This window comes from Ursus maritimus, unplaced genomic scaffold, assembly GCF_017311325.1.
Source record: "Ursus maritimus isolate PB19 unplaced genomic scaffold, ASM1731132v1 scaffold_1, whole genome shotgun sequence".
NCBI lineage: Eukaryota > Metazoa > Chordata > Mammalia > Carnivora > Ursidae > Ursus > Ursus maritimus.
In genome coordinates, this window is record NW_024423343.1 from 1,903,971 (window position 1) to 1,914,882 (window position 10,912).

Sequence of the window (10,912 nt, forward strand, 5' to 3'; positions counted from 1 at the left end):
CGCTCGCTGCGTGTGCAGCTCCACGCTCTGTGCGGAGTGCGGGCCTGAGACTCGTCGTTGGTCCGCGTGCCCCGGTGTTAGATTCCCACGTGTGGAAGAGAACGTGGGTCCCCGGGATGGGAAAGTTCGTGTAAAACGTGGACTTTTCACGGGGTGATTAGGGTTGCGTGTGATTGCAGATTGTCTTGTGGTGTCTGGGGCTCTGCTTGTGCCAAGTCACCGGGTGACGTCCTTGCACGCAACCCGATAAACCGCGGGGGCCCGGATTTTGCAGTGTGTGCCCTCAGTACTTCTGCTTCAGAATTTCTAGAAAGAATACTGTTTTCAGGTCTTCAGACAAGGGCTTGAGTTAGGAGCTTTTCCACTCCCAGCTAATATGAGTCATTTAGAGTGTACGGTACCGTGATACTTACGGCAGTGAATTTGGCAGCTAAATATGGATGTATTTGTAACAGGCTGTGGTGTTGGTGCTAAAAATAGAAGACACTTATTCTTAAAAAGATGGCTTTTGAAAATTGTCTTTGATAAAATAAGATTTTGGGGGGTTGATTTCAGAGTTTCTAGACTTGATTTATGCTTAGCAGTAATGGAAAATCGGGGAAATTGTGTATCAAAGAAGTGACTTTACTAAATAATTTCTACAACGTTCTTTAAAATTAATGAAAAATTCTTAGAGCTCATTAGCATTTATATGTAATAATGGATAACAGAAGTTGGAAATTGGAATCCCCAAGTCACTCTAGATTTCCTTAGCTCTTTGAGCGTCTGAAAAGAGTGGAGTCTGTCGTACCTGATAGAACCCAGTTTCTACCACAGTGGGGTGAAGCAGATCCAAGACAGGCAGGGCTTCATCTGATCCTTTTTAAAAAATTCACCTTTTTACAGTCCCACGACAAAGGACTTGGTGCTGGAATTAACACATCTATTTTAGTTCTCCAGGAGAACTCAGATAAGGCACTGTGACCGTCTGTGAGTGCCCCCGACACACCTGCCAGGAGCCCGAAGTTCCCTGGCAGGACTTGGCGGTAAACCTGAAAGGGGGTGGGAGACCCTGAGAGCCCACCCCCCAGGCCAGCGTGGAGTGGGGGCTGAGCCCTGACATACACCCAGGCACCTCACATCTAGAAACTAGAGCAGCAGAGCTCCATACCTACGGACTAGCGGGCAAACAGAACATGGGAAGGAATGAATGGAATCTGGTAAAAATGGAGGCAGCATGCCGGTGGGATGGGCAAGGCTATTACATCATTTTCCAAAGTTAGCGCACACTAGGAGCTACGGTTTAGTTTAATCCGCGCACAGTGTCATGGAAAATGATATTCCTGGACTTGAGACTTGGGGGTCCAGCTGCCGCCTGCAGCCAGGTGGCTCGGGCAGGTCACTTGACCTCCTTCCAAGGAGAACGGCACCCACCTGCCCCTCGTGGCGTCAGAGCGAGAGGCGGTGCTGGTGGTGGGAGTCGGTGATTGACCACTCGCATCAACAAGTAGGCAAGTGACCGCACTGGGCACCGAGAGGAGAGACGAGGGATGAGAGGACACGGTCACCCTGTCAGCGTTGGGAGGCTCCTGGAGGAAGGGGCAGGAGCTGGGCAGGAGGAGCTGGCCACAGGAAGCGTTCTCAGAAGAGCAAGGGGCGAAGACGAGGCAGAGGCCAGAGTAGCCGGTCACGTGCTTGCTCAGGGACGGCTGCTTGGGGACCCGACGCTTGTTTGATGGGGAGGCGCCTGTGCCGGAGCTGGGGCTGGCTTCCTCCTGAGGGCTGTTTCCTGAGGGCATCCTGCCGCCCTGTCCTGGGGCTCCCTGGACACTCTTCCCCGAGGTGTGCTCTCACAAAGCCGCGGTTCTGGCCGCACGTCTGCACAAGAGGCGCTGCGTGAGGAGGACGGCGCTGGCTAGTGAGCAGGACTGCGAGAGCCAGCGGCCGTCTCGGCAAGAACGAGGGGCTCGTGCGTGAGCGAGTGACTTGGGGGCCTTTGCCACCGCTCTCTGACCTTGGGAGGGGGCTTCCCTGGGTAGAGGCGAGGGCTCCTCGAGCGGGGGACCTCCTGTTTCTCACCTCACACTTCAACCCTGTAGCGAGTGAGGTTTAGGTTTATATTGTACTTTTGTCTTTCCTGGCCTCTCTGGGCTTAGTTGATCATCTCCCTCTTCTGTTTTGTCTCTACTGCTGACTCATTTACTATACCTTTTGGTTTCTCCTTTCCGACCGCTCTGGGCTGTTACAGTGCGTGTCTGTGCCTTGCCAGCGTCTGCTCACGCGCAGCCAGTCACATCCTTCCAGCCCATGCACAGTGGGGTGACTTCTGTCCAGCTCCCTTGGCCTCTGCCACGGCCAGTTATTTTTAAAAGAAGCTAAGATGTTTTCATGACCTTTCACCCTGGCTCATAGTTGTGCTGTCTGGTGCGTGCTTTGTGCAGGCCCAGGCCTCCACGTGGTGGCTCCCAGGTGGCCCGAGTCGCCTCCTGCAGTAGCTGTTCCCATGGCCCAGGTCTTGAAATGTTAGTTCTTACTCGAAAAAGTTACCGTATTTCCGTTTCATTTTCATAGATGGCATCACCCAGCGTGGACTTCTGCACTGGCCACTCGTTTCCTCCTACATCCTGAGACCGCCCCCGACCCCTGGCCACACGGCTTCTGTGGAAAGTCTGAAGTCCTGCTGTGTGCTGTCCTTGTGCCTGAGGGACCTGTTCTCTCTGGCTGCTTTTGAGACCATATCTTGATCTCTTTATCACTACTTCCCCGCCGTCTGGTGACCACGTGCCTCTGTGCTTATCCTGCTTGGATTTCATGGAGCGTCTTGGGTGTGAGCCGTCTGTCGTTTCCTTATCGTTTATAACATGGTTAGTTATGATTTCCCCAGATGTCATTTCTTACCCCCTTCTGGGGACTCTTGATAGTTCGTGACCCATAGGTCACTGAGACTCCGTCCATTTGTTTTGGGCCTTTTTGTCTCAGTGCCTCATCTTGGATAGTTTCTGTTGTCCTGTCTTCAAGTTCACAGATGTTTGCTCGTGTTTATACAACATGCTATTAATTTCATTGTGTTAGTTTGGGTCCTCCAAGAAACAGCAGCCGAGATAGGATCAGATGTTGAGGAGACTTCTGGGGAAACACCTGTGAAGAGTCAGGAGGAGAGAGATGAGGTGCAGGGGGGCCTGTGGCCCTCGGTACCCTGTGCCCTCTGGGACAGGAGAGGGAGGGAGGTGTAGCAGCAGCGCAGGGTGCATCTGACCGATGGGGTGGCCCAGGGCCAGCGGTACCTGTTGGCAGAGTCCCATGTCCTGAAGGAATAGGAGGGCCTAGACCGTCTGCTGCTCCCGGCTGGGCTGAGCAGGCGCCTTCCGTGGGTGTGTGGCCCAGCATGACTGGGTGGTGGACACGGGCGGCAGCTGGCTCTGTGGGGACATCGGAGCAGCATACTGTCGGGGCCACCACATCCATCCGGTGGAATTTTATTTCAGAAGTCTTTTTTTTTTAACCTTAGAAGTTTTATTTGTTTCCTTTATGTTTTCTGGTTTTCTCATTACTTTCGTTTTTCACTTAATTCCATAAGCATACTGAATATTTTTACAATAGCTGTTTCAACAGTCTTGTTTTCTAATTTATCATCTTTGTTACATCCGAGTCGGCTTGATCTGTTCTCCCCCGGATACGGGTTGCATTTTCCCCTTTCCAGGGCTAGAGACTTTTCGGTGGTCGCCGTCCATTGTGAGGTCTCTTGTTTTTGAGTACTTGATCTTGTTTTGTTCCCTCGAGGAGCGTTAGAATGTGTACTCTGGGAGGCATTTAAGATACTTGCAAATCAGCTTAAGCTTTTGGGGTTTGATGTCTTAGCTTTTTGGTGAGTCTTGAGCAGCCTGACTAGGGAAGAGTTAGCTTGGTACCCCGGTGTGCGGTGAGCCCTGGCTGCTGGGAGCTGAGTCCCTCAGCCCTAGGGGAGCACCCGGCAGCCCCCAGGAATGCCCTTTCTGTCCAGGGGCCTCTGCCCGCCTCTGGGAGCGTCGCCCCACACGAGCAGGGACGTGCGCAGCCCCAGACCAAGTATGTCCCCATCAATTTGACAGGCCTCCTTTTCTGCCTGAGGCCCTCCCCTCTAGCTCTCTGCTCATGGATACTAGCCAGCCTGACCCGTTTGTCCAGTGTCCGGATGGTGGGGAAAGCTGCAGCCCTTCCGTGGCGTGGGTTGGTCTGGTGGCCCTCATGTGGCCCATACCGAGCAGCAGAGCTGCTGCCAGGGATGCGGGGGTCCAGGTGGGCTGTGGTCACTGTGGCTGCTCCCGCAGGGCGTGCTCTGCACTATCTTGTCGCCCTCGCTGCCCGGGCTGCCCCCGACGCTGTGTCCTCCTCTCCGCCGACCACCTCCCGTCTGTACCTGAAGCCTCTGTTCCCGTGGGTCAGACCCGGTTCCTCCTCCTGTGCTTCCATTCTCTGATTAGCTTTAGGTATTCTGTGTATTTCATGAGGTTAGAGAAAATGGGATTTATTCATGCCTCTCAAGACCGCTAGGGCACAGCGTGCTCACATGTAGAGGGAATTCAAAGTTTTGTTTCCAGGAGAATGAGTGAATATATGTAATTTACTCTCAGCTGGGTTCTGTCCAAGCTGCTGGCATTCGAAGCTCTGGAGAGCGTCCCTGCTGTGTGCGTGAGGGAAGCGGCTGGGAGAAGTCTCCGCGTGTGACCCCCGACCTCATTAGTCACCTCACGGGCCAAATACCAACCTGGCTTGTAGCATTTCATGATGGACCACTTTTCCCAGAGTCAGAACTCGCCCACAGTCAGACTTAGTGGCATTGCTTTGCATACAGAAGGTCCCTGTTTCGGCCGCCTCTGAAGCCTCCCCTGGAGCTGCCTGGCTACTTGTCCCCTGATCCCGTCGTCACCCAGTCACTTTCTCTTAGTGCAGCGGGCAGCACGTTTTTAAGACCAGCCAGAGAATACACAGCTGAGCTTTGCAGCCCCGCCCCCTCGGCCACAAGGGCTCCGTCCTGCTGCGGGGCCGAGTGCAAGCAGGCGGCAGGACCGAGCTCCGGCGAACCTTGTTTCTACAGAACAGTCGTCGGCCGGATTTGGTCTGCGGGCCGTAGTTGACCTACCCTATGCTAGGCGGTAAATCCACGAGGGAACGTGGGAGGCCTGACTCACCCTCGCAGCGCGAGCAGAGCGTCATCATCTGGACCAGACTCTTGTGCACATTAAATTCAAACCCATTCTGATTGCCGTGTCAGCATCTGTGTTTATTTTTTCTTTAAGTAAGCAGTTCCACTTCTAGAAGTTCACCTTAAGCACATAAATCTGGAGGGCACATCGAAGGGTTACTTCTCATCAGGAAAGCTCCACAGAGCAGGGACTGGCAGCTTGGGTGGTGGTGGGCCCACGGGCTGCGTGCGCGGGGCCGGAGGCGCTGGTGGCCTAGCGGGTGGGCGTGGACTCGGAGCCGGAGGACAGGGGTTCGGAGTCTAGCTCCATGGACACCCTTGCTGTTGATCTGGACAAGCTACTTAGCCTTTCTTTTAGGGGAAAAAAAAAAGAAATGTGTGCTAGAAAATACAAAACGTATGAAGAGTGTGCAGTTAGCAGTAACTGACCTTCCTTGTCCCCCAGCTCCTGGCCCCTGAGAGGCAGCCCTGCAAGAAGTTTCTTCTGCACGTACCCTCCCAGGGGTAGTGTGCTAGCAGTGCGTACGTGCGTGCCTGTGTGTGTGGCTGGGGGTGCCCCAGGAAGCTGTCGTGTGCTACTTACCAAGAGGGTCAGGGCTATCACAGTTTCCACTGTTGTAAATGTTAGTTTAAATTAGGCCTGACCTTAGACACACAGATTTTGCATAATTAAATAACCGGAGGAAATTGGGAATGATTTTGCGAGCACCGTGGTGCCCTGACTCTTTACGTCTCTCCTGTGCCAGTCGGAATGGTGCCAGTGGGGGGACGTGGGCCTGGGGAGGGGCTCGCTGAGCTGCAGGCAGCCCCCACATCCAGGCTCCTGGTCTCTGAGTGGTGGGGCTATGCAGGGGGACCCCAGGGGGAAAGCCTGGCCTCACGCCCCTCCAGGAGAGCAGCAGCCTCTCTGGGCTGCCCCCTGCCCAGACTGCCAGGTTCACGGGGGCGTGGGGCCCACTCAGCACTAGAACCCCAGCGGGGCCAGCTCGCCAGCATTTCGGGCACAGGGCAGCTTGGCCACCCCGTGGAAAAGGGCTTTGATTCTGCGTCTTTGTGTTTACAGGGTTTTCTCTTTAGTAAACTCACTCTTTGACTTCTAATGGGAAATGGGGAAGGTGGGGAGATAGCCTTCTGAAAATTTTAGACCAGGCACCGTGCCACCAAATCAGACGTCTAGCACGTGCGACGTTGTCCTGGGTGCTGTGTGCCGTGTGGGACTCGGACAGGGAGCACTGAAGGGCTGGGTGGCCTTGGTTGTCTTCCTTCCTCCCTTGTCCTGTGTACCTGCAGCAACGTCCAGGCCACTTCAGTGTGTGCACCCTCCTCCTCCCCCTCCCCCTCCCCCCTTCTCTTTCCCCCTCACCCCTCCTCCCCCACCTCCCCCTGCTCCCTCTCCCCTACTTCCCTCCTTCTTCTCTAAACACTTCATAAGTAACAGTGGATGTAATATCTTCACAGAGCTTTTGAATGAAATCATGTAGGTAGTGAAGGGGGCCTTCCGCCAGTCACGATTTCTTCTGAAACATTTTCCTGTGCCGGAAGGAAAGAATTAAGATTAGAAGTAAGTTCAGCTGGGAGAACGAAAAACAAAACCTGGCATTTGTGGCTTGAACACACTGGGTGGTTATTTCTCCAGCACAAGGCTGCAGGCATGTGCGCTGGACGTGCTCGCAGCTCCGTCCCGCAGAGCTCTCCCAGCTAACGGCCGTTCCCCCAGGCGTGGCCCTTCTCTCCGTGGACGGGCCAGCACCCATGTTCCCGGTAGCGGGTGGAGGGAGGACGAAGAGGAAGGAGGTACAGGGCGGGCCGACGGCCCTTCTCCCCAGATGCACACCTGCAGGTGTGTGTGCGGTGAGGGATGGCCGGGCCCAGGCGGGTGTCTTGGTGTGGGTTCCCGAGTGGCGCTCCCGTGTGGGAAGGTGACGACACGCTGTCTTCTCAGGGCAGCACACGTGTGTTCTCTCATGTGGCAGGTATGAACTGGGTTTTGGTGGTTTGCAGGTTTATTTAAATGAGCAGATACAGATAGGAAGAAATGGAAAAGAAAAAGCTTATTTTGCATTCCCTCAGTGTGAAATGTTCCGAACAGAAACTCTCCTTGGGGTCCCCGTTGGAGGGACCCTGAGGGTCTGAAAATCAGAGGCCAGCGAACCACTGCCCCGAGCAGGTTTGTGAGGCCGGGCTCAGCAGCTTTGATGGTCTGCCAGCTTTTATTTGCTCTGTGGCTTGAAATCCGCCATGCAGAGACGCGAGCAGAGCCACTCTGCTGCTGCACACCGGCCCTTCCTCATGGGGGCTGCCACTGCTCAGGGACATCTTGCTGTCAGAGCCCCGGGGACTCTGCTGACGGAAGCTGGGGACTGCTGCCACCGAGTGGCTCGCCACAGGTGTGGGAGACGTTCGAGAGCCTTCCTGAGCCCTTCCCTGACCGGTCAGCTCTCTGTTCCCTGGCATGGTGCTGGGGGTGGTCCTTCAGGAAGAGAAGTCCCTTTCTGGTGAGCCCACTGTTGGGACACTGCAAAGCCACAGTGCTTTCCTGCTGGGGCTGTTGTGCCTTCGCGGCCGTTTGCCGAGTGTTGCTGGATGGGGGCCCCCAGACGGGGGACGGGCCCAGGGCACTCCGGCCTGCCCTCCCTCCTTATCCTCGGCGAGTTGCCCGCTGTCTCCCGCGGCTGGGGCCTCTCCGTCAGCGTGCCCCATCGGCGTGTACAGACACGCCCCCAGCACGTGTGTCCTGTGGCTGCTGTACTGGGACGCAGGAAGCCGCTCACCCGTGTTGTGTCGCGGCTCCGGAGGTCCGGAGCATGGGGTCAGGGTGGGGCAGGGCTGCCAGGTCAGGCTGTTCCTTTCTGCTCCCGCCTTCCGAAGGTGCCTGCCCCATCACTCGGCCTCACCTCCTCCTCTGGTCTGACCTTCTCGCGGTCCCCTGTGCAGACCCTGGGCCCGCGTGAACCATGGGCATCTGCCAAGCCCCTTGTGCCGTGTGAGGTCTCGCGGGCACAGGATCTGGGGTTGGGGCGTTGTTCTGCCTGACGCAGCCCCCCTCCCTGACACAGGGACTCTGTCACACCCCCTCTGCGCACGTGGGTGCACGCGCTCTTAGTCGTCTTCATAGTCCCAGCTTCTCCCAGCTGCCCCATCCCAGTCCAGACCATCTTCATCCGCGGCTCAGTGTCTCCACGCATCTTCTGTATGCTCTTCCCCGGGCACCCTTGTCGGCTCGGGTGGCGTCGGCTCCGTCCCGGCTGCTGGCTGGTGGCGGCGTACCTGTGGATCCCCAGCACAGCCCCGTCTCTGCAGTCTCAGACCCAGCCGTCCCGCTGCCGCTCACCTTCTCCACAGTGTCCACGGCCGGGCTCGGTGCTCACCTTCCCTGGGCCACTACCTGCCCTCCCCCTGCTCCACTTACGCAGGGTTTTCTGAGCCCGAGGCCCGAGGAAGCCAGACACGGGTGTTAGTCCCTGCGGCCCTCACCCGGGCGCTACCACCGCTGCTCTGGCCCAGCACCCACCTTATTCCCAAGTGCTTGTTGGAATCAGAGCGGAAAAACTGACATCTTCCTGACACTCGCCGTGTGCTGTAGTCTGTGCAGCAGCCCGGGCGCCTGCGTCCCCCAGACTGCCCCCCTCTCTGCGGGCAGCTGCACACACACGCTCCCCATTGGGCTCCCCTGCGGTGCTGCCGTGGGCCGTGGGGGTGTGGTGCCTCCTCCCTTGCCAGTCTCTCCCCAAGACTCTGGACTCCTGGGGAGCTGGGTCTTGTATTTTGTTTTCCTCTCTTATTCCCAGAATGCTCCTGGCACGTGGATGGCCCCATTCACAGGGTATCCCAGGCCTGAGAAGCAGAGCCAGCCTGTACTGGTCTCCTGCCCTGGCGTGCCCAGGCTCAGCCCTCCTGCCAGGCCCCTGGCAGCCCGACCTCCTCTGCAGGCCACAGAATCCCCCTGCAGACCTGCGTGACCCGCACAGGAGAGCGTGGGTCCAGGGCCTCAGACCCAGCCCGTTGTCAGAGCTCTGTCTGGCCTTGGCAGTGGCATTCGGAGCCCCCATCAGTGACTTCCCTTTGTGTGGCTGCGGTTGGGTGCCTTTTGCTGATTAGGATAAAGGGAAGACTGATTTATTTTTTAAAATACTTGAGTGCTTAAGGGCAGAATGTGGAAGATTTTTGTATGTAGTATGGACAAATCTGTTTATCCACGTTGATTTGAAAATATGAAAAAGTAAATTCAATATTTTGTTCCCACTTACGTAACTTGGCAGGACAGACAGTGCTGGAGCGTTTCCCTGACCGTGCGCGGCTCCGTCGCAGGTCCACCCTGCACTGTGGCAGGCGCTGCCTTCTGGGGCCACTCAGCCCATGGTCCCTGACTCTTGCTGAAGGCTCCTTTGCCCGTGGGAGTGGGCTTGTGGCCACGTGGCGTGGTCTCTCTGGACACCGTGGGAGGGCCGGCAGGAGACCTCTGTCCTCCTAGTCCCGTTGCTGCCCCGACAGACAGCCCTCCTGGGTTCAGTCCGCTTCCTTCCCCTGCTCCTCGGAGCTCCCGCTGAGGTGGGCCCTGGTGTTCACCACCCTCCCTTGTCCGCTTCCATAACCTGCCCCATGGATCGCAGAGGACAGAGGGCCCCGTGGTAAACTCACCTGAGTTCTCCCAAGAGTGTGCTGTGCCAGCCACGACACTGGGGAAAGCAGTGCCCTCTGGAGGTGTGAATGGGTTTTTCAAATCATGACCCTCAAAGCCTGAGAACAGACAGGCTGCTTCCCAGGCCAGAGGCCACCCCAGACGCCTGCACGTTGTGGGCGCACATGGGCCAGCGGAGCTCTGTTCCCGCGGGGCGCTTCCACTCTCAGCAGGACCTGCCGTCGAGCAGGCCGCTGTGGCGAGCCGGGGGCTCGTGTGCCTTGTGAACCCTCGTGACCGTGGCCTTCCCTCCCACAGCTGCCGGGCCGCAGGTACTGCCCCGGGTACAACGCGGACGTGGGCGACAAGTGGATCTGGCTGAAGTGACGGACCGTCCTCCATGGTCTGCATCGCGATGGCGAAGACGCTTCCCGTCTGCCCCACTCCTGTGGACTCTTGTAGCTGTAAAATGTGGGGGGGGGGGTAAAGGACCCAAAAATGGCACCGTGGGAGGAACGGCCGGGCCCGGAGCAGGCTGCCCTGTAGAGTAGCTGGGCGAGGGATGGGCCTCTTGGTTTAGGAGGCTTTGCGGCCTCTGGCTTTGTTTGGCAATGATCCATAATTATCACTGGGAAAAAAATCTATTAAAGATCAGATGTTACCAGAAGAATTTCATTCTGTGTTGTGTTCTGGGTCGTGCAGAGTTGGTACTTGGTTTCTTCAGACTTCAAGAAATAGAACCGATTCCACAGCGTTTCCCTCCATCATACGTCCGTAGCCGCACACATCACGTATGTGTCTGTGCACACACGTGTTTGCTTACACGTCACTGACCATGTGCTGTGGTGGGTTTGGTTTATTGAGACGGAGGCCAGGGCTCAGAGGTTTTCTGAAGCGTGGATACCACCCGATTTGGCGGCATAGCCACGGCCGGGGAGAGCAGGGACGACGTGAGGGGGAGAGGCCAGAGCCAGGAAGAGGTCTCGCACAATGACCGTCAGCCGCTGGCCTGGACATCTGTCCCTGGGAAGGAAGCGCAGGCTCCGAGAGCACAGGAAGGAGCTCTGTACGGAGAGGGAGAGCCACATGTCTGTACGTAGAAAACAGAAGGGAGCTTCCTGCCAGCTCGCTGT

General features: G+C 56.8%; 1 protein-coding gene across 3 annotated transcripts in view; it reads left to right on the forward strand.

Annotated features, from left to right (window-relative positions):
* NDUFA10 (NADH:ubiquinone oxidoreductase subunit A10) overlaps nt 1-10,443 on the forward strand; it is a 52,585-nt gene extending 42,142 nt beyond the window's left edge. For 2 of the 3 annotated variants that reach the window (XM_040638381.1, XM_040638366.1), the window contains exon 10: nt 10,098-10,443. Coding sequence is in view for 2 of the 3 variants with exons in the window: in XM_040638366.1 (XP_040494300.1) it covers nt 10,098-10,166 (69 nt within the window). In the remaining variant the exon portion in view is untranslated. Of the gene's footprint in view, nt 1-5,053; nt 5,216-10,097 lie in introns of those variants that run through there. The other variant, XM_040638372.1, reaches the window with a different exon arrangement.
* Nucleotides 10,444-10,912: the final 469 nt, after the last annotated feature.